The sequence below is a fragment of the Salvelinus sp. IW2-2015 genome, linkage group LG22 (genome assembly GCF_002910315.2).
Source record: "Salvelinus sp. IW2-2015 linkage group LG22, ASM291031v2, whole genome shotgun sequence".
NCBI lineage: Eukaryota > Metazoa > Chordata > Actinopteri > Salmoniformes > Salmonidae > Salvelinus > Salvelinus sp. IW2-2015.
Window position 1 is genome coordinate 5854680 of NC_036862.1, and position 23589 is coordinate 5878268.

The 23589-nt window shown below is 45.4% G+C and overlaps 2 protein-coding genes and 1 pseudogene across 3 annotated transcripts; 1 reads left to right on the top strand and 2 right to left on the bottom strand.

The window, feature by feature from the left end:
* Window positions 1-5507: 5507 nt before the first annotated feature.
* qpctla (glutaminyl-peptide cyclotransferase-like a) lies at window positions 5508-10195 on the top strand. Of its 2 annotated transcripts, none has more exons than XM_023966724.2 (7): window positions 5508-6374; window positions 6562-6708; window positions 6861-7154; window positions 7887-8048; window positions 8114-8213; window positions 8309-8425; window positions 9866-10195. In XM_023966724.2, exons 1-7 carry the CDS (start codon window positions 6162-6164, stop codon window positions 10009-10011), a joined length of 1179 nt encoding a protein of 392 aa, XP_023822492.1. In that variant the 5' UTR covers window positions 5508-6161; the 3' UTR covers window positions 10012-10195. The 2 variants fall into 2 exon arrangements, with proteins under 2 accessions (XP_023822492.1, XP_023822493.1); XM_023966725.2 differs by having other exon boundaries at window positions 6598-6708.
* A 992-nt stretch (window positions 10196-11187) lies between these two features.
* LOC111949492 (homeobox protein six1a-like) lies at window positions 11188-12670 on the bottom strand (annotated as a pseudogene).
* A 357-nt stretch (window positions 12671-13027) lies between these two features.
* Window positions 13028-23087, bottom strand: LOC111949820 (homeobox protein SIX5-like). Its single transcript, XM_023967159.2, has 3 exons — window positions 22042-23087; window positions 19229-20706; window positions 13028-17344 (listed from the first exon to the last, which is right to left on the bottom strand). Exons 1-3 carry the CDS (start codon window positions 22731-22733, stop codon window positions 16653-16655), a joined length of 2862 nt encoding a protein of 953 aa, XP_023822927.1. The 5' UTR covers window positions 22734-23087; the 3' UTR covers window positions 13028-16652.
* Window positions 23088-23589: the final 502 nt, after the last annotated feature.

Sequence of the window (23589 nt, forward strand, 5' to 3'; positions counted from 1 at the left end):
TTTTATTTCTGTATATGCTGTTTGATTTTAAATCTTTGTATAAAGCTGATTTACATTGTTTTTCTTACTTTGTTGGCGCATTCTGCACGAGGCAGGAGTGCTTTATGCATTGACAAACTTACGGTTGAACATTGTTTTCCTTGGGGATGTTGTATCAATGACTGTACATTTTAAAAGTGTAAATTGTTTTCATTTTATAAGAACATATATTAAAAATCTTTCATAATGATAGAATCTGTCTTCTTTTTGGCAATGGTATTTTATTTTAACTAGGCAAGTCAGTTAAGAACATTCTTATTTACAATGACGGCCTACCAAAAAGGCCTCCTGCGGGGACGGGGATTGGGATTAAAATCAAAATATAGGACAAAACACACATCGACGAGAGACACCATAACACTATATAAAGACAGACCTAAGACAACAACATAGCATGGCAGCAACACATGACGACACAGCAAGACAACATGGTACAAACATTATTGCGCACAGACAACAGCACAAAGGGCAAGAAGGTAGAGACAACAATACATCACGTGAAGCAGCCACAACTGTCAGTAAGTGTCCATGATTGAGTCTTTGAAGTAAGAGATTGAGATAAAACTGTCCAGTTTGAGTGTTTGTTGCAGCTCGTTCCAGGCGCTAGCTGCAGCGAACTGAAAAGAGGAGCGACCCAGGGATGTGTGCGCTTTGGGGACCTTTACCAGAATGTAACTGGCAGAACGGGTGTTGTATGTGGAGGATGAGGGATGCAGTAGGTATCTCAGAGGGTTTTATAAATAAGCATCAACCAGTGGGTCTTGTGACAGGTATACAGAGATGACTAGTTTACAGAGGAGTATAGAGTGCAGTGATGTGTCCTATAAGGAGCATTGGTGGCAAATCTGATGGCCGAATGGTAAAGAACATCTAGCTGCTCGAGGGCACCTTTACAGGTCAATCTATAAATTGTCTCCGTAGTCTAGCATGGGTATGATGGTCATCTGAATCAGTGTTTGTTTGGCAGCTAGGGTGAAAAGAGGAGTGATTACGATAGAAGAAACCAAGTCTAGATTTAACCTTAGCCTGCAGCTTTGATGTGCTGAGATGACAGTGTACCATCTAGCCATACTCCCAAGTACTTGTATGAGGTGACTACCTCAAGCTCTAACCCTCAGAGGTAGTAATCACACCTGTGTGGAAAGGGGCATTCTTCTGACCAAACTACATGACCTCTGTTTTGGAGGTGTTCAGAACAAGTTTAAGGGCAGAGAAAGCTTGTTGGACACTAAGAAACCTTTGTTGTAGAGCATTTAACACAAAATCCGGGGAGGGGCCAGCTGAGTATAACACTATCATCTGCATATAAATGGATGAAAGAGCTTCCTACTGCCTGAGCTATGTTGTAAATTGAGAAGAGCATGGGACCTAGGATCGAGCTTTGGGGTACGCCTTTGGTGACAGGCAGTGGCTGAGACAGTAGATGTTCTGACTTTATACACCAATACTCCTTAGCTGGCCAACAAGAATGGAATGGTCTACCGTATCAAAAGCACAACATTGCTTAGAATCAAGGGCAATTGTGTCATTTAGGACCTTTTAACCTTTCTGGACTACCCATCCCGGATCCGGGATCATTCTCATCAGAAATGCTGAATAGCATAGCATAGCCTAGCGCCACAGGGATATAATATAATTTCAATAAAATCACAAGTCCAATACAGCAAATGAAAGATAAACATCTTGTGAATCCAGCCAACATGTCCGATTTTTTTAAATGTTTTACAGCGAAAACACAACATATTTATGTTAGCTCACCACAATATCCAAAAACACACCGCCATTTTTTCACAGAAAAGATAGCTTTCACAAAACCCACAAATAGAGATAAAATTAAATCACTAACCTTTGAACAACTTCATCAGATGACAGTCATATGACATCATGTTATACAATACATTTATGTTTTGTTCGATTATGTGCATATTTATAGCCACAAAACGTGGTTTTACATTGGCGCCATGTTCAGAAATGGCTCCAAAATAGCGAAAGTAATTAGATAGCCACGTGAAATACTCATCAATAACTTTAGTAAAAAGCACAGCATGCAATAATCTGAGACAGCGCTCAGCCATTCTCCACCATGTTGGAGTCAACAGAAATACGAAATTACATCATAAATATTCCCTTACCTTTGATGATCTTTCATCAGAATGCAGTGCCAGGAATCCTAGTTCCACAATAAATCGTTTTTTTGTTTTATAATGTCCATTACTTATAATGTCCATTACGCAACTTTGGCTAGCATGTGTAGTTCACGTGTCCATCGAACTTTACGCTAATGAACGAAAACTTCAAAAAGTGATATTACAAATCGAATAAACTGGTCAAACTCAGTTGAGAATCAATCTTCAGGATGTTTTTCTCATATATATCCAATAACATCCCAGACGGAGTATTTCTTCATGTCTATCTAATGCATTGTAGACAAGGACATCACATCTGTGTGCGTGGCCAAAAACTGGCAATCTGCCTGACCTGTCACTCCAAAGGCTCTCATCCGGTCCCACATGAAGCTATATGCTTCATTCCACGTTCTACTGCCTGTTGACATCTAGTGGAAGGCGTATGAAGTGCATACAGATCCATAAATATAAGGCAATTGAATAGGCGATGCCTTTCACAGCGACCCATTTCACAATTTTCACTTCCTGTTTGGAAGTTTGCCTGCCATATGAGTTCTGTTTTACTCACAAATATAATTCAAACAGTTTTAGAAACTTCAGAGTGTTTTCTATCCAATAGTAATAATATATGCATATCATATGATCTAGGACAGAGTACGAGGCCGTTTAATTTGGGCATCAATTCATCCAAAAGTGAAAATGTCACCCCCTATCCCTAAGAAGTTTTAAGGTTGCAGTGACAGATTCATAACCTGAGTGGAAACCAGATTGCGTACCAGAGAGAGAACTATAGATGTCAAGAAAGCCAGTCAGTTGATTATTGACAAGTTTTTCCAACACATTTGATAAACAGGGCAAAATAGAAATTGGCCTACAGCAGTTAGGATCCGCTTGATCTCCCCCTTTAAATAAAGGATGCACTGTGGCTGCCCTCCAAGCAATGGGAACCTCCCCAGAGAGGAGAGACAGGTTAAAAAGGTCAGAGATAGGCTTGGTGATGATAGGGGCAGCAACCTTAAAGAAGAAACATTGGGGTCAAGTTTAAGGAGCTCCTTTAGCACCTCGGACTTAGTGACCGCCTGCAGAGAGAAACTTTGTAGCGGGGCAGAGGAAAAAGAGGGAGGGGCATCGGGGATAGTCGCATTAGAAGGGGTGGGAGATGAGGAAATGTTGGACGGGCAAGGAGGCATGGCAGAGTCAAATAGGAATCCTGACATAATGCAGTGGTGATTAAAGAGTTCAGCCATGTGCTCCTTGTCAGTAACAACCACATCATCAACATTAAGGGACATGGGCAGCTGAGAGGAGGAGGGTTTATTCCAGGTCTTTAACCGTTTCCAGAACTTCTTGGGGTTAGACCCACAGAGAGAACTGCTCCTTAAAGTAACTAACTTTGGCCTTCCGGATAGCCTGAGTGCATTTATTGCTCATTTGCCTGAACGAGAGCCAGCCTGCCTGAGTATGCGTGTTCCTGAGCCTTTCGCCAAATGGAATTCTTGAGGTGGAGTAACTCTGCCAGATCACGGTCCAACCAGGGGCTGAACCTGTTTTTAATTCTCATTTTCTTTATGGGCGCGTATTTGTTAACAATACCACTGAAAATATTAAAAAAGAAGGTCCAAGCATCTTCGACAGAGGGAATCAAGCTGATTCTATACCAATTTACAGAGGCCAGGTCATGAAGGAAAATGTGCTTTGAGTTTTTTAGCAAGCATCTATGACAAATCAGGACAGGATGTTTCACTGAGTAGCCATTATGAACACGGGCTGTAAAACAGTGATCACTAAGGTCATTACAGAAAACAACAGACTGATACCTGTCAGGATTATTTGTAAGAATAACAGAGGAGAGTGGTGTTTGGAGTCAAAGCTTGTGGGATTGGTGATAATCTGAGAAAGATTTAGGGAGTCCCATTGCTTTAGGACTTGGTCAGGTGGTTTAAGCATGTCCCAGTTTAGGTCACCTAGCAGGACAAATTCAGACTTAGTGTAAGGGGCCAGGAGAGAGCTTAGGGCATTTAGGGTAAAGGCCGGTGCTGATGGTGGCCGATAACACCCAGCAACAGTCAACAGAGTTATTTGAAAGTTTAATGCGTAAAACCAGCAAATCAAATTGTTTGGGGACAGACTTGGTGGAGACAACCCGAGCACTGAAGGTGATCCTTGGTAAAGATTGCCACTCCACCACCTTTGGAAGATCTGTCTTGCCGAAAAAAGGTTATAACCAGAAAGGTTAACATCAGTCTTCAAAACACTCTTTCTTAACCACGTCTCAGTAATGACCAACACATCTGGATTGGAGCTGTGAACCCACACTTTCAATTGATCAATTTTAGGTAATAAGCTTCTAGTGTTAACGTGCAGAAAACCCAGGCTTTTACGAGAGCAGAAATCAGTGAAGCAGTTATCAGAGCACAAGTCMGAATTGGATAGCAACAGTAGATGGGTCAGGGTGTACATGTACATTTCCAGATCAATCGGCAGTTATACAATCAAGGCACGGCAGAGGACAGGGAGAGCTCTTCAGTGTTGATTTATAACATTTGAATGTGCATTAGATGACAAGATCATATTGTACAGCAATTTCATCAAGTAACATGAATACAAAGCCAGGGAGAGGTGGTTAGAATAGGATGGGAGGCAAAGAGTCCATGTATSCAAAGTCCCGAGTGTGGGAACAAACAGTCTGGCCCATGGTTGGGTAAACAAGCAAGTTCATAGTCAACACTGCATGCAGGAGTCATAAGGCAAATAGCATAAAGCACAAGAGAAAAATATAACGAATTGGGGCTAGCCATTGTAAATTCAGACTCACTTGCCCCAATAGTGCGTGTGCTGCATTTAACTATTTGATGACATGAACAGGTTTTGGTTGTGCGTGTGCATGTAACCTGAGGCATACAATGTATCGACTGAATTCTCAAATGAAACACTGAATGGAACCAAATGGAACAGTAATGTCAAAGAAGCGGCAACAACGTTCCTCTGGCTCAGACACTGCATGCAACCAATGGTTATCGACCTTCAGATTGCTATAACAGATTAACAAAACTATAAACGCAACATGCAACAATTTCAAAGATTTACAGTTCATATAAGGAAATCAGTCAATTGAAATAAATGYATTAGGCCCTAATCTATGGATTTCACATGACTTGGAATACAGATATGTATCTGTTGGTCACAGATACCTTAACAAATATTTTTGTTCAKTAGTTAGCTAGCTGATACGTTAAATACCTATCGATGCTTTGTAAGAGCTGTCAGACGGGGACTGCGCCTTTAAAATAAGCCCTTGCCTCGTCACTGTCAACGAAAACCCGGAAATCGGGCCCCAAAAAAAGCAAGTTGTGTTGCGTTATCAGTGGATTCGATTACTTCAGTTGGGTGAGAAGCTACAGAAGTTACAAACCACGTTAGTTGCTGCATCTACCTATTGAAAATAAAAGCCGAAATCAGGTGCAAGACATTTGAGAACAACGGATTTTAGATAAGGAAGAGTAGCCTAACCATCGATAGATTCATGATATCGATAAATGTTCAACTCCAATGAAGCAAGCCTAAGGATGACACTAGACTGATCGGAGACCGGGGATAGATCATAACAGGCCTCATTGAAAGATGGTTTTGGCATGTAGAAGTACATGTTTTCATGAAAGGGTAGAGTATAATTTGAATAAATGCCAAGGGGGGCTTAGGGTAGCCTAGATACTATTATTTAGGAGTCGAGGTAYGGCGTTGCAAATACAAGCTATTACAATACTATTATAAAAGAAATGTGCAACGTCTGGTGCAATACTGCGAAAACTTCAAAATAAGACGCCAAGCTGAATTGCGGACTCTAACCATATAATAGGTGCAGTTTCACTGTAAGTTCAGTTCGGGGACTGACACGTAGCTGTAGATAGGGCCAACAGGGAACGAGCAGCTGCCGTCAGTTTCAGTTATAGAGATACTGGTCTTTTTCGTTCTAACCGTGTTTTAGAAAGCTTTGTTATGTCGAGAACTAGTCGACGCTACAAGCCTTTGCAGGCGAATAACGGTGCTCTCCCTGGTTGCAACTCGGTTCGGATGCCCCGTGCTCGGGTACTGGTCTTCTGTCTCTTGGGTGTGCTGACTCTTGCTATGGTGTTGGGTTTATATTTGTCCAACGAAACAAGCAGCAACCGCAACAACAGAATCCCCGTCGTAGATTTGGCAAAAGACAGGGTAAGAAACTCAATCAATTACTGTACTATTTATAGTTGCGGTAGTGATTGTTGTTCAGGTACAGTTGCCACACAGATTGGTGTCACTGAGGGCTTCAGTGATTTGAGGTTTGTTATTGTGTGTTCTATTCCATGTGTTCATCTCTTGCTCTCTCTCTACCACCCACCCACTCATTCCTCTGCTCCAGTTATCTCATAAGGCCAGTAAGTCTAATCCATCCCAGGTGCGACGGCTGGTGTCCCAGGTAGACGGATCACGCCTGTGGGAGACTCACCTTAGGCCCATCCTCATTGAGAGACTCCCAGGAACTCTGGGCAGCCAGGCCGTACGCCAAGTGAGTGGATCAGGTAGACTAGGTGACAATAATAATGATGCATTTATATGGTTTCTCACAGCACTTTCATGTAGGAAAGAATATATAATTTCTAGTTAAAGATCAAACGAAATGCCTCTAGTTCACACCCTTTTCTCATTCCTTTATATCAGCACATCTCCTCCACATTGTCCTCCCTCTCCGCTGGCTGGACAGTAGAACTCGACTCTTTCCTGTCGCCAACGCCTCGGGGTCAGGTCACCTTCTCCAACATCATTGCGACCCTTGACCCCGGGGCCCCTCGCAGGTTGCTGCTGACCTGCCACTATGACTCCAAGGTCCTACCCCCGGACCCCCGCGTCCCCGAGAGGGTGTTCCTGGCGGCCAGCGACTCAGCGGTGCCCTGTGCCATGATCCTGGAGCTGGCTTCTGCCTTGGACGCCCAGCTCAAAGCCCTCAATCAGCAGGTACCATGTCCTTCAATTTATTTCCAGGGACTGCATTTTAGATCTGTTTATCAGTATAAGAGATTTTGAGATAAACAGTCAAATGTTCAAACAGACCTGTCCCAAGTTGGCAGCAAACAAAACGCAGTAGCACAATGAGCCTAACAATGTGTTATCAGGCATTGTGGTCACAACCATACGTGTCTGATTTCCCCGCTTAAAGTATATATTTTTTTACATGACATGAGAACTCTTCTCATTCTAAGGGCAGCAGGCAGTTTACTCAGATATACAGAATAAAATTCTGCAATGGAAAGAACAGAGAACTGGTGAGGGAGAAAGAGCGAGGTGAGATGCTGAGTAGCTGGGTTTCTCTCCCTACACTCTATCCCCTCCTTTCTCTCTGCAGTGTAGAATATAAAAGTGCTGACTGTAGCCTTGCAGAGAGTAGCCCTGTTTTTAGCAGCAGACTCCATCCTCTGTTTAGCAGTGTCCCCCCCAGAGACTAAATTTGGTAGTCAGAAATACACGCAACCACACACAGCCGAACTGCGACATCACTGCAGCCTCACACAAAATAAAATAAACTGCAAGAGTGACGTTGTTGTTGGGAATTGAGAWGTGATGAAATGACATTGCCTTGGCCTTTACTTGGCTACCAGTTCACCAGTTGGCACAGAGYAGAACATTCTCACCACTTTCTCCATCTAATGCGATTAAACCCTACCTCCTCCCTCTGTCTCTGTGCTCTAGGCATCTGCTGTAACCCTCCAGCTAGTGTTTTTTGACGGAGAGGAGTCGTTTGAGGAGTGGACAGCCACAGACTCTCTCTACGGATCAAGGCACCTGGCAGAGCGCATGGCACACACACCCCACCCACTAGGCTCCACACACACCAACCTGCTGCAGGCTGTGGTAAGACACCTTTGTGTGCACATTAAAATATGGCATCCACTCACTCTCACCTCCGTCCATTTTAGGATCTCTTTGTTCTACTGGACCTACTTGGTGGTCCAGACCCTTTGATTGTAAATCACTTTGACAACACTGCCCGCTGGTTTGACCGTCTCATCGCTGCAGGTAACACACACACCCCAGGGAGGGTCAGTTCCCTTATTGTCGTTGTCTTTCTGCACTCTGTGCTTTAACCCTCCTCCTCCATCCATCCCTCTCAGAGAAGAGGCTGCACAGGCAGGGTCTGTTGACCTCTCACCCCTCTGAGCAGACCTACTTCAGGAAGGACGTGTACCTGGGCCCTGTGCAGGACGACCACATCCCCTTCCTACATAAAGGTGGGAGGGTGTGCTCATATACAGACAAAATGACATACAGTTGTGGCCAAAAGGTTTGAGAATGAAACAGCAATATTAATTTTCAAAGTCTGCTGCCTCAGTTTGTATGATGGCAATTTGCATATACTCTAGAATGTTGTGAAGAGTGATCAGATGAATTGCAATTAATTGCAAAGTCCCTCTCTGCCATGCAAATTAACTGAATCCCCCCAAAAACATTTCCACTGCATTTCAGCCCTGCCACAAAAGGACCAGCTGACATCATGTCAGTGATTCTCTCGTTAACACAGGTGTGAGTGTTAACACAGGTGTGAGTGTTGACGAGGACAAGGCTGGAGATCACTCTGTCATGCTGATTGAGTTCAAATAACAGACTGGAAGCTTCAAAAGGAGGGTGGTGCTTGGAATCATTGTTCTTCCTCTGTCAACCATGGTTACCTGCAAGGAAACACGTGCCGTCATCATTGCTTTGCACAAAAAGGGCTTCACAGGCAAGGATATTGCTGCCAGTAAGATTGCACCTACAGGAAAAACATCAGGGACAGACTGATATTCTGCAAAAGTTACAGGGATTGGACTGCTGAGGACTGGGGTAAAGTCATTTTCTCTGATGAATCCCCTTTCCGATTGTTGGGGCATCCGGAAAAAAGCTTGTCCGGAGAAGACGAGGTGAGCACTACCATCAGTCCTGTGTCATGCCAACAGTAAAGCATCCTGAGACCATTCATGTGTGGGATTGCTTCTCAGCCAAGGGAGTGGGCTCACTCACAATTTTGCCTAAGAACACAGCCATGAATAAAGAATGGTACCAACACATCCTCTGAGAGCAACTTCTCCCAACCATCCATGAACAGTTTGGTGACAAACAATGCCTTTTCCAGCATGATGGAGCACCTTGCCATAAGACAAAAGTGATAACTAAGTGGCTCGGGGAACAAAACATCAATATTTTGGGTCCATGGCCAGGAAACTTCCCAGACCTTAATCCCATTGAGAACTTGTGGTCAATCATCAAGAGGCGGGTGGACAAACAAAACCCCACAAATTCTGACCAACTCCAAGCATTGATAATGCAAGAATGGGCTGCCATCAGTCAGGATGTGGCCCAGAAGTTAATTGACAGCATGCCGGGGCGGATTGCAGAAGTCTTGGAAAAAGGGTCAACACTGCAAATATTGACTCTTTGCATCAACTTCATGTAATTGTCAATTAAAAGCCTGCCACTTATGAAATGCTTGTAATTATACTTCAGTATTCCATAGTAACATCTGACAAAAATATCTAAAGACACTGAAGCAGCAAACTTTGTGGAAATAAATGTGTCACTCAACTGTTGGCCACGACTGTACTATCACAACACTGCGTCGCCTCGGCTGATGGGGTTGTGTCTTAAGAAATCACTTAAATCCTGCATTTCTTCTTTCYTTCACACCAACCCAGGTGTTCCTGTGCTTCATGTCATTGCCACCCCCTTCCCCCCGTTCTGGCATACGCTGGATGACACGGAGGAGAACATGCACCGACCCACAGTGGAGAACCTCACCAAGATTCTGGCTGTGTTCCTGGCTGAGTACCTGGGCTTTTAACCACACCTGGACCCACCATTGGACTGGTCCCATAAACGAGAACCAACAGATTACATGGACACCTTTTAACCACAGTGTAGGAAATACAGACAGGGGTTTGGGGCAGTTTTGCCCTGACGTTGCAAAAGACTAGGAGAGATAATGTTCCTCTGTCACTGGACAGGTTCCATCCACTGAAACCAACACTCATAGACACATTGATCTGAGAGCAGAACTACCATCAAGTTACCCTGCTGGATGTAGGCAGCTTGTATCACAGAAAAACCTTGATGGTACACGTTCATGGAAAATAACTGGAAGAGGCCTTTCTGTGGATTTTAATATTCTCATCGGCTCGTTTTTTTTAAGTCTTAAGGTAAAAGGCAACGCTAACCTAATCCTTTCTTTATGCTATATGGTCATCTGTTTTGATTTTCCAACTCTCAGTGAATATCAGCTTTTAGACTTGATTTCATGCAATAATCTCATTGAGCTGACATTGAAGGTTATATTCACAGAGCATGGCAGTGACCGAAAAACTTGAAGAAACATAATAATGAATGACATTAAAATGGTTGTACTATCACTGGATATCTTCTGTATGCATTACCTCTCCCCAAGAGGTTTCCAGCCGGTCTTGGTTTAGCCACGGAGTTGTATTTCATCTGTCTCACATCTTACCAGAGTGCTGATTTCAAAAACGGCTTAAATCAGAAAAGGTGTAAATAAGCTGTGTAAGAACACAGCTGAGTCAAAATTGTCAGTCAGAATCTCATAGGCCAGATTGCCTCTGCGGCAGACAGGCAGCTTACGTACGTACACACACTGGATGATGTTTAAGCTCAGTGAATAGGAATCATCTCACACTCGTCCCTATGGGACATACAGACAGAAGACTACAGTGGGAGAGGCTGTGTGCTTGTCCTGGCTGTACTAATATTTGGCCGTGGTTTCTCAGCTGCAACCTGGGTCGTGTTCAGGAAGCATGATATGGGAGCACTTTTTTTTTTAAATATATTGTTTATTCCCAAATGCTTCAAGTGCTTGTCAATGATTAGGTCTGATGATACATTTCTGTTTTCAATTAAACTATTTAAAAAATGTTTTGCTTTCGTCTGTTGACTTGATTTAACACAACCTACAATTTTCGGGTACAGGGTATCATGAAACTACAAAGCTAAGTTACTCAAAAGATTGAATGGTCTTACATACAGTTCTGGCAAGACAAGTGAATAGTGCCTATGAAGTGAGCATACTATACATGATGGCTCAGGTAGTGAAGAGATTCAGAGTTGTCCCCCACCCATATGGCTCAGAAGTGGGGGCTGTGAGGGGTTGGGGGCAGGAGAAGAGGGGACTGGGGCTGCCTGGAGGTAAACGTCCATTGTCAGGGAAGGGGTAGGCCTTTGGGTATGCTGCTCTTGGGGTTCTGTTGGAGCCAAGAGGTGGTCCACAACCTTTCTGTTTACTAAGAGGAGAGAGCACGTCAGTTCCCTGGTTGTGCCAGTAGAGGGCAGTGGTGATCCACTGCAAAGCTGTTAGCTAAATGAGAAGTAGTGCAGTTCTTAAAAAAGAGGATTGACTGCAGACAATAGAAATTAAAGGAGGGATGAACATTTAGAAACTCTTTTAGAACTATTTCTCATGAAATGTATTAGAAGGAGAAAGTGAAGACTCACCCGGTAGTACCGTGAGCTGCTCGGTCTCGTTGCCGTCTGTTCTTGAACCAGTTGCTCACCTGGGTGGCGGTGAGACCGGTGGCGGCCGCAAGCGCTCGTTTCTCACGTGGTGAAGGGTAGGGTTTACAGTAATACCACTCCCACAGCACACTCCGGGATTTCTCCTGTAAAGAGGAACATTAACCTCAGATTTATGAAACAAGTAGGTTAATGATTTAAAGTTCATAGTAGCAGTAAGAGGCCTCTGCTCCTCATCTCCTTCCCTTCATCTGCACTGATATGAGGGAAGTTACATCCATCATATTGCTTTGACCGGTCCTGTGAAGACAGGTGTTCAGTGCATTTGAAGCAGACTGAGTAAGACACTTTAGGCTTAATTAATATCCAGGTAGAAAGTCCCTTTTGTCTTGACATACCCCATCTTGACTCCACAAGGGCCTTCCTCCCCTCATCTTTTTTGTCTATTCTAAACTCAGATGCAACACCTTATGCATTTAATTCACTGTACCTTGAAGCAGTAGCTGGTCTCCTCTCCATCCCAGATGGTTAATGGCAGGGGAAATTTACGGCGTACGCGGTACTTCCCCACAGCCCCAAGGGGGCGCCCTCTCTGGCACTCGGCCTCCAGGTAGTGTGCCCTCAGCCAGAGCTGCTGCAGCAGGGGGTGGCTGCGATTGGAGAAATGGAAGCTCTCCAGGAGGGCGTAGAGGTCCGAGAAGCACCCCAGATGGAAGGCCACGGCAGCCCGCGCCTTCAGGATGCTCTCCAGACCCCCCGGGCAAGAGGAGGAAGAGGGGGGAAGAGTGCAGAGGAAGTCAGTCAAGCGCTCCATGCGTCCGCTCTGCAGAAGGACCTCGCACATACACGCCACCTGTTCTACCGAGAAGACCATCGCCATGGAGATGGAGCCCATGCACACCAAGAGCTCAAAGGTTAGTTGGCCTACCTCTGTGACCTTTCACAACTCTCTTAGTGAAGGGAAATGTTTTAGAGAGAGCTGCTGTTGGGTGAATAAGTCTGTGTGAACGTGTGTGTGTGTGTATATATATATCCTTATCCATACCCGGTCCCGCCCTGGCAATGTTGAACTCACAGGTAACCTGAGAGCATGGGGGTTACAAAAACAGTCACACACCGGATTGTACTCAGTTGTGTACCCATTCATCCAGAGAGAAAGCATGAGTGTTGTTCAAACATGAGTATTTAAATCTAATTTACGAACCAAATTGCAAAAGCGCTTCTAAATGTGATTTGGTAGTGTAAGCACTCAATAGTTTGATCCCTTGACCCCTACAAATCTCACATGGAGATTTAAAGAGAGAAGCGTTCACATTTACAAAATTCAACCAAAACAAATGTATTCTAAATGTAGTTTATTAGAATATCACAATAAAACTGTATATAAAAAATAAAATAACTTTAAGTACAAAACCAACCTCTCAAAAGAGGACAAAACAGACGTAAAAAAAAAAAAAAATCAAATAGTCCCTTTACTCGCATTTAAAAAGTACATTAAAAAAAAATCATATCTTTGGATAACTCAGCTGAAGGTTGTGTGTGTGCGTGTGTGTAAGAGATTGTGCACAAACTCCTGCACTGGACACTAACAGCCTTTGGAGCACCACACACTAGAGAAAAACCACTACATGTAGACAAGGGTTGGGCTCATGGATAAACAAACAAACACACATATTCCTTTAGTGTCCAACTCATGCACAGTATCGTATGGAAAAACCGCACCAACAAATAATGTCCAAACACCAATAAAAACAACTTGCAACATTCCTTTGACAAGTGAATGCTACAGGTATTAACATCCTATTCAGATTGTATGTGTATAATATMATTTGAGAAGTGGTGAAGTCATTATCTACAGTCGTGGCCAAAAGTTGAGAATGAAAATTTATATTTGTCAAAGTCTGCTGACTCAGTTTGTATGATGGCAATCTCCATATACTCCAGAATGTTGTGAAGAGTGATCAGATGAATTGCAAAGTCCCTCTCTGCCATGCAAATTAACTGAATCCCCMAAAAAACATTTCCACTGCATTTCAGCCCTGCCACAAAAGKACCAGCTGACATCATGTCAGTGATTCTCTCGTTAACACAGGTGAGTGTTGACGAGGACATGGCTGGAGATCACTCTGTCATGCTGATTGAGTTCGAATAACAGACTGGAGGGTGGTGGAGGGTGGTGCTTGGAATCATTGTTCTTCCTCTGTCAATCATTGTTATCTGCAAGGAAACACGTGCGTAATCATTGCTTTGCGCAAAAAGGGCTTCACAGGCAAGGATATTGCTGCCAGTAAGATTGCACCTAAATCAACCATTTATCGGATCATCAAGAACTTCAAGGAGGGAGGTTCAATTGTTGTGAAGAAGGCTTCAGGGTGCCCAAGAAAGTCCAGCAAGCGCCAGGACCATCTCCTAAAGTTGATTCAGCTGCGGGATCGGAGCACCACCAGTACAGAGCTTGCTCAGGAATGGCAGCATGTAGGTGTGAGTGCATCTGCACGCACAGTGAGGCGAAGACTTTTGGAGGATGGCCTGGTGTCAAGAAGGGCAGCAAAGAAGCCACTTCTCTCCAGGAAAAACATCAGAGACAGACTGATATTCTGCAAAAGGTACAGGGATTGGACTGCTGAGGACTGGGCTAAAGTCATTTTCCCTCAATGGGATTAAGGTAAATAAAGAGGCGGGTGGACAAACAAAAACCCACAAATTCTGACCAACTCCAAGCATTGATTATGCAAGAATGGGCTGCCATCAGTCAGGATGTGGCCCAGAAGTTAATTGACAGCATGCCGGGGCGGATTGCATAAGTCTTGAAAAAGAACGGTCAACAATGCAAATATTGACTCTTTGCATCAACTTCATGTAATTGTCAATAAAAGCCTTTGACACTTATGAAATGCTTGTAATTATACTTCAGTATTCCATAGTAACATCTGACAAAAATATCTAAAGACACTGAAGCAGCAAACTTGGTGAAAATTAATATTTGTCATTCTCAAAACTTTTGGCCACGACTGTACACATTATTCTGAGACTGTACAACCAGCCAGCCTCTGGGAAGGTCCATCGATGCTTTTTCCTTTGTCCAATTTCCTCATGGACTGCTCGTTTTTTTCCATTCAAAGTTACTACTAGAAAATGATTGATACATGCTTTAAATACACAAGAAACAAAAACATACAGTTGGGAGTGACACTGAAGAGTAGTGTTGTTGTACCGTTGGCCAGAGAACTAATTGCCATCTGTGCTGTGGTTATAGAGAGATGGTGAGTATTTGAAAAAGTTTATGGAGAGAACATCTGCACCACGTCTCGCTGGATAGCGTTCCATTCTAGGAGACCTGTCGCCTGCTCTCAGGGCTTCATGACTCACTGTTGCTGATATCAGGATAGACAGAGGCTGCCTGAAACTCAACCAGCTGATTCGACCTATCCCGTCCCCTTCAGAACAGTGAGCGCAATTAGTCAAGAACAGAGCAAAGGCAGCAGGTTTTCAGAATAAAATCTGGCCATCACCAAAGACGTAAACATGACAAGGACAAAAATGTGCAAAACGTACAATGAGGAGGGAGATCTCAATGGTGATTTATGTCATGGTAGGCGTTAGTCACGCTAAACGAGCAACTGCCGCGCGACAGTATTCGATTACGTTTCTCTGGAGTTCAAGAGGGTTAAGGGTTATCACAAAAACTCACATTCAACATCAATGTGGGAAGTAGCTTGTATCAATGGTGCTTACATTTTGTGAAGAGTAGAACACATTCTTCACTTTGAAGATACATAAGGCAAAAACACACTGGCCCACCAACCTCAGCAACTGGATAATAAGGCACTTACTAGGTCTAGATCAAACCCATACAAGTAATATAAGAACACAACAACAAAAAATGTCATTCATAGACGCAATATACAATGTAGTGTACGATTGTGGCGCATTCAACTAGAAATATCCAGCAATGTGATCAGGCGTTTGTAGTGCACGCGCATTAGATTTCATAGTGTATAAAAAGGCTGTCTTTAATAAAGCTTGGTCTATCCCAATTAGACTTGCTTACATACTGTTTGTAATACATGTCATATCTGTGTCACATGGTCATATTTACACGAGGAACATGCATTGATTGCATAGAGTAAAAAAAAWTATAATAAGAAATCTCAGGGGACTCCTATTTCCTCCTACATACCTCAGATGCCATAGCGCTTAGCATTTATACCAACCTGTAGTTAAATGATGAGCCTGCGCCCTTGATGCGGTGACTCTGCTGACCAGTTTTGACAGAGAGGAGTACACAGTCCATCTCAATGCTAGAGGTCCGGGGTCTCTGGTGCCACTGTCAGTCCACTCTCTGTTGCCTTCATCGAGGCCAATACTCAAAGCAGCACTCAAACTACACCAGCACTAGAGTGAGCAGCCATCCAGAACCACCAACTCAACAGGACTGAACGCTTGTCTGTCTGCATTTGACTGTGTTTAGAGACTTAAGACAGAGCCTGGCCGTGGCATACTGCTCAACCAACACCAAATAAAACCCGAGGCATTCATYCCCTTGTAGTACAAATAGTCTTGGCTGAAACGGACATCTGTGCATAAAAGTAGCAGAATGTCCTTACAAATAAACGTTGTGCTCTGACTGGACACAGGAAGGGCTCTAGGCTTATGGAAGGCAGATGAGTGCTTAAATTGTGGAGACAGTGGACAGTTGAGTAACAGAAATCAGGGAATAGGCTAGCCTGTATGAAAGGCCATCCTCCAGGTCATTCCGTGTTGCATACAATCAGCCAATCCCATGACGGTTTATCCAAAGGATCATCGGCAAAGGATTTAATTAGTCAAAGCACCTTTCTCATACGAGTCAAAGCCTGTCCACTCCTCAATGCGAACCTAGCCAGGGGAGCACTGAGGTCGGACAAACAAAACCTTCCAGATTGTTCTGTAACAGTTTGTGGTGGTGTGGGCTGGGGGACTGGATTACAGCCCCAACCCATCATCCACAGGGACTGATTGTAGCTGGGTGAGGATCTTGGGGTCTCCATCCATCTCCACTGGGTCCCCCAACGGCGACCCCCTGTCCACATCCTGTTCTGGAGAGGGGCTGCCTAGTAGCAGTGCCTCGCCTCCAGGTAGGTCCAGCAGAGGCGGGTCCTCGGGCAGATCTCCCTTCCCACGGACGTCAAACATAGTCAGGCTGGCAGAGGTGGAGAGGGGGACAGGGCTCCAGGTGGTGTGGGAGAGCTGAGTGGTGGGGGTCACTCCGCTGCACATGGGGCTGAGGGAGAGCATGCTCTCTGGGGTGAGGGCATTGGGAGGAGTGTGGGTGGCAGAAAGGTCCAGGGTGTGTGGGGAGATGGTGGAGATGGGCTGATTGGTGGGGACACCCATCTCAGGAGTGCAGTAGAGCGGAGAGGAGTTGATGAAGCAGAGGGGGGACGTCTGGAGGGTGTTGGACGTTGGGACGGAGGTGGAGACTGGGAGGAGGGTAGGTGTAGGTTGGATGACAGGGTTGAGGGTGAGTCCAGAGCCTACTCCATTGGTGTGGTGGTTAGAAGCCTCAGGGACGGGATTCATGGGCAGACTGCCGAACTGGATGCCAGCTGGGATAGTTAGGATCAGCTTGCCGTTCTGGTAACTCAGGATGGGGCTTCCACCATAGAGGAGATTCCCTACAGGACAGAGGAGAGGTGGAAGTGGAGGAAATAGCAGGGAAGTAGTAGTGGGAAATATGTTAGCATTTCATCAACCAACAATGACATAGCTATATTTTCCCTAAAAAGCAAATGACTCAGTAATGTCAGACACCCGGAGAAGACTGACTGCTAATAGCACAGTAGGAGGCCATTCTCTTGCTAGAACAAAAAGACACCTCCTGTTGCGTACCGACGAACTTGGCGTTCTTCACGACTTGAATCTGAGACGATCAGAGAGCACGGASCCCCTGTAGGGAAGCCAAAAAGACAACTATGGGTAGCTGCAGTCCGACATGGCAACCGGAGTATGGGCGAGTGGATGTGTCGAAAAGGAGTGGGTGTATGGTAAGAGAATCAGATAATTGGGCAGATTTGTTGCCACTAAAGACCATTTCGCGTGGCTGATTGGGCTGCACGACGAGTCGATAAGCCAGCGACCAGTGTTGTATGGACATGCCCGCCGACCTGAGACCTGCCCATGATACCACGGTCGTGTCACCGGCGGTAGCTAACGTGGCCATTTTTTTCCCTCTCATGATTTTATTTTAATTAGGATAGTAACCTACACATGAAATAATTCATATTGATAACCATCTAGATGTCACCTTGATACATGCACATACAGTCCAGATCAGCGCTATTCAACTCTTACGCTATGAGATCTGGAGCYTGCTGGTTTTCTGTTCTACCTGATAATTAATTGCACGCACCTGATGTCCCAGGTCTAAACCAGGCCCTGATTAGCGGGGAGCAATGAAACCATGCAGTGGAACTGGCTTAGAGGTCCAGGGACCGAGGTAATGGGGAGGCCATGATCGGCAAAACAACACCAGGACACAGTGCCCTTTGCTCCCGCTTGACAAGCATTACTGTCCAGCAATGGCGTGGGGAGTAGCTACCTAGTTTCAGGGTAACAGTCACAGTAAGCACACGCATACAACGCATGAAGCAACAGTACACCTATCATCAGTACTTTAAAAACAAAATTAACAATCGTCAGGTAGAATTGAAAATGTACAATTAATGTAAAACTGCCAGTGAGATACTACTCAGATTCATCCTCTGGCTTCAAAACAGAAGTCCAAACTCTTGCGATAGCGTAGCTCAATCTACGGTAGTGTGGTAAGGAACGGAAGTTTTTTTTTTTAAGTAAATCAAAACCGTCTAATCTATAGCAGAGCACTTGACACATCCACTCCTTTCCACACGACCACTCACCCATACTCCAGTAGCCATATTGGGATGCAGCTCCCACCTTCTCCGAAAAGGTGTATCAACAGAAGACAAGGACTTTTCCTAGTGACTTTTCCACTTTCCGCCTAGAGTTTGTGAGCTAGCCATCTAGCAAGATGATGAATAAATCATTTCATTCACTCTCCACTATCCCATACTGCCAGTGCCAGTTCCATTGCTAGCTAACGTTAGCTAAAAAGTTAGGATAACCATTTGCCAGTTAGCACAACAAAGCTAGCTAGCTACTCCACTGATTGTTGGCAGCTAACAGTCAGCTGCTTCATTCAAAAACAAATCCATGTTGATTGAATTACCTATAATGTCGCTAGCTACTCAAGTTATCTAGTTGTGGCCATCTGGCTAGTAACATGTAACAYTGGCTTACTACAAATTCTAGCTAGCTAGCAATAACATTAGCACACCTTGATAGTTAGCTAACATTAGCTATCAGGCAAAAGCCAAACAAAGCTTTAAAAAAAAAGCTACTGCCACCTTGTGGTCTGGAGTATTTTAACAATCTGATCAGCGGTTGATCTGTATGTTGTGAACAACAAAAAGTTGAATGCCGACAGTACCTAAGTACCAATCGGCAGTCAGTCTTCTCAGTGTGTCCGAGTCTTAAGTTACCTGGCGAGGCGGAGGGGAGCTGAATGACCCCAGAGTTGAGGAGCTGGACACCAGGAGCCATGCTGGTCGGGGGGCCTACAGTCTGGAGGGTTCCCAGCTGGTTTATCCTAAAGGGCCCCTGAGTCATCCCACCTCCAGGGGCTGAGGTTAGGATCTGGAAGGCTCCACCAGATCCAGATAGAGAAGGGGTGGACGGGCCCATCTGAGGGAAGGAGAGTTGTCCCGTGGAGGAGACAGGTACCAGCTGGGGCAGGGAGAGGGGAACCAACTGGCCTGGGGTTGTCTCTTTGGACTGAGAGATGATCTGGTGATGGCCTAGTGGGGACTGGATCTGGGTCAGAGTGGGGATGGTAGCTGAGGTCTGGTCACCCAGCTGGAGTGAGAGTCCCTGGGGGAGCTGTCCGTTGGGGAGCTGCGATAGGGAGAGGATGGGGGTTCCCTCTCCCAACGTAGAGGAACTAGTATGATGCTGGGGGAGGGGTTGGGCGAGGCGGGGGGCGATGTTCAGAGTCTGGTGGGCCTGGAACTGGGAGAGGGTGCCCTGGGGGAGAGAGGAGGTGAGGGGGGACACAGGGATTAACTGGGGACACTGGGACACCTGGCCTCCAGGGTTGTGTTGGACCAGTTGGGATACGGGGACACCCTGGATGGAGGGCACCACCTGAGGCAGGGAGAATACCTGTGGGGTGGAGTAGCTGTAGGAGGACACCACCTGGCAGATGGAGCTGGAGGGGGTGAGCTGAGAACCAGCCGTGGCAAACACCACATACTCCCCCTGCTGGCTGGGGAGGCCCACTACAGGGCTGGAGATGACCACGCCCGGAGAGGACATAGAGACTGGAAGGGTGAGGGTGTCGGAGAGGCAGCCATTTTGAGTCAGAACCAGGGAGGGAAGGGAGGTGGGGGAGAATGTTGAGGGGGAAGACAAGGAGGAAGAGGAGGGGGAAGGAGAGACTGTCTGGATGTTCTCTGCTTTGAGAACAATCCCCTCTGGGACATTGATGAAGTCCAGGGTGGGGATGGTTGAGGGGTTCGTCAGGCTTACATTGTCCGTCTTAAGATCCTCTGTCAGAGGGAGGGAGATGGCAGAGCTGGGCTGGGCCTCCATGGCYRTAACCYCCTGGCCCTCMAGACCCATATCCTGCACAACCKCACTGCTYTTGGATATGATCTGCGCTCCATTGWAGAGCAGAGGYGAGTTAGCCGATATGGGGCTGAGGGTAACCGTGTGACCATCGCTCAGGGTCAGCCCGTTGATGATGACGCCACCCCCTGCCCCGGAGATCAGGGAGCCCCCGTTGATGAGTAAGGGGTGGGAGGCGGTGAGGAACCCACCAGCCCCGTTGAGGAAGAGCTGGCCTCCAGTGCTGCAGGGGGTGCCAGAGAGGGAGATTGAGGCTGTGGAGCCCACAATGTCCTCTGGTTTGTCTGAGATGTCATCACCCTCATCGTCTGTGCTGTGGTTGCCATCGGACTCACTGAGAAAACACAGGGGAGGAGCAGAGGAGAAAGATAGGGTGAGTGAACCGTGGGGTGAGTGAGACAATGAACAGAGACAGCTTATGGAAGAAGGGGGAGTAGGCAAGGATTGCATGATAGATGGAATGGAAAAAGAGGAGAAAGGGACTTGAATGTTAAAATACACAACATATGGTAGGTCAATAAGTCAGTGAATCTCCTTTGATCCTATGGTTTACACAGTATGTGATGTGTATGTCCTCAACTATCCTGGTGCACTAAAGCAGTGTGGTTAACACAGTTCCCAGCCACCACTGCCCATAGAGAAGATAAAGACAGGAATGCATGGGGGATGATCGGCATTCTCTTTTTTTCCCCTCTCCACACACACCTTCCTCTCTACACATGGGAATAAAGTACATCAACAACTGACACATTGAAAACCCAATTTCCTGTGTTGCATTTAAGCTGCCAATTTCCCTGGCCAAAGCGAGTGTAGCCTGTAGTCCTACAATAAAATAAAACAACGTTTTTGGGGTTTAAAATGTGCACAGGAGAGCTGAAGACATTTTAAAATGGTTTTAGATCTAATATTTCCTCCTTTTGTTTCCCAACATCAACACCATTTCCTCTCTGTTCGCTCCCGCTCCCCCAGCGGTGCAGAGCATCGGCAGCGCGCCGAGGTCCGTCGGGAGACTTTGCGGTGCAGGATTTCAGGAAACTTGAGCCACAATGGGCGCCCAGATCTCACATTTCACAACAAAGCAACATGCTCTTGCTCCCAATCGTGCTCTCGAAGACATGTGTGGCGTTATCACTGTCAAAGAGTTCATGCGCAGATTTATGTAGTTACTGCAGGGATTGATGGGATTTGATTGAAATATGCTGAACATGAACCATAGTTGAGATTAACCGCACAGTCGAGACCATTATTTTGAAAAGTCTGCATTACATAGAACATGTTTGGAACACTAAAATAATATTGCAGCTGACAGATCCATTTGTGTAACAATTGGTTACCATGTTAACCTACTTTCTAGCGCTCACTCCTACTCATATGAGCAGGAGAATCTCGGTGAACATTGTTTATTTGAGTCAAATTAAATAAACAAATATTAGAACAATGTCTGTGCGGTGTACAGCAAGCAGTGTAGGCTATATTAACTCCCATAGTCTGCCTGCCTTTAACAATAAACAACTATGCAAATGACACTACATACAAACGTTTTTTTTTATTTCAAGAGGAACCATTTTGACATTGATCTTTGACATGCAATCGTGTATGAAACGTTGTTTAAAAGAAAGGTTAATGGGGTACGTGGTTACAAAATGTATAAAAGGAATGCATAGCCTACCTTTTGCTGTTGGTACCGGACGGGGTTCGGTCTCTCTGCCGTCGGTTCTTGAACCAATTGCTGACTTGCGTGAGGGAGAGTCCAGTCACTTTGGCCAAATTTTTCTTCTCGTCCGGAGTGGGGTACCTGTTGCTTTTGTAACACTCTTTCAGTGCATTGCGAGACTTCTCTTTGAAACAATACACAGTCTCCTCTCCATCCCAGATTGTTTTCGGCAGGGGAAACTTCTTCCGAAGTCGATACTTGTCCACGGCGCCCAGGCAACGACCTCGGGACCTCTCCGCCTCCTTGTAGCGCGCCTGCAAGTAGAGGTCCTGCAGGAACCCATGGTTGCTGGGGTGGAAGTCGCGGCTTTCCAATATTGCGTACAGCTCCTTGAATTCTTCCCGGTGGAAAGCGACCAGTGCCTGGGCCTTGAGTAGCGTCTCGTTGCCACGTAGCAGCTCGGCCGAAGGAGGGATGGTTGATAGGAATCTCCACAGGCGATCCACATTACCCGCCTGTAGAAGGGCTTCGCACAGACATGCTACTTGATCTGTCGAAAAGCTGAGCGCCGAGTTCTGGAAAGTTTTTAGCAATTGTTCTGAGACTTCATCCGGATCCGTCTCCTCTTTTACCAGGGCGGCCTCTTGGGTAGACTCCTCTGTGCTATTCTCAGATTGTTCTGCAGACTCCAAAGACAAGGAAGCCATTTTTAGTTTTAACTTTTTTCTTTTAGTTCCTCCTCCCTCCCCTGCACGCTCTCTCTCTCTTCTATTCTCCGTCGACGAGTGTCTGCCACAGCTACACGCGTCACGCACGCCTCTAACCTCGTCAATCTCCGATTTTAAGATTCGTTATAGCGATGCCTGTTCAATACCTTTTATTAGGCTACTGGTAGATACATGTTATTGTTCAATTCCAGATTGAATAACCACGTTATTTTATTGACAATGTTATGTTATTATCAGATTGTACTAAATAGGCCTACAGCCTTTTTTTTTTTCAGCAAACACTTTTCAGCCTGTCTACTGAGGATCAGGATTTACTAGGGCCAGGCGATGTGGTGGGTAAGTATTCCAGATGAGATGATGTACATTAATAACTGGGTGGTTCGAGCGCTGAATGCTGCTTGGCTGACAGCTGCTTGGCTGACAGTCAGCCCAGCTGCTTGGCTGACAGCTGCTTGGCTGACAGCCGTGGTATATTTAAGCAAATATGCAAGGGGGGTGTGGTATATGGCAAATATACCACTGCTAAGGGCTGTGTCCAGGCAAGACTTATTGCTTCACATCTACAGTGCATTCGGGAAAGTATTCAGACCCCTCCACTTTTCCCACATTTTGTTACGTTACAGCCTTATTCTAAAATGTAAATATATTTCTTCCCTCATCAATCTACACACAATACCCAATAATGACATAATGAATATTTTATTTTTTGAAATGTTAGCTAATGTGTATATAAAAAAACAAACAGAAATATCTTATTTACATAAGATTTCAGACCCTTTGCTATGAGACTCAAAATTGAGCTCAGGTGCAGTGGCTACCCATCATTCAGGGTAGG

Excerpts from the sequence above, each read along its gene's own strand:
- qpctla (XM_023966724.2), top strand. The coding sequence starts at position 6,162 with ATGTCGAGAACTAGTCGACGCTACAAGCCTTTGCAGGCGAATAACGGT. Across the intron at positions 7,155-7,886 it reads TCAAAGCCCTCAATCAGCAG|GCATCTGCTGTAACCCTCCA; the intron begins GTACCATGTCCT and ends TCTGTGCTCTAG. Across the intron at positions 8,214-8,308 it reads TGACCGTCTCATCGCTGCAG|AGAAGAGGCTGCACAGGCAG; the intron begins GTAACACACACA and ends CATCCCTCTCAG.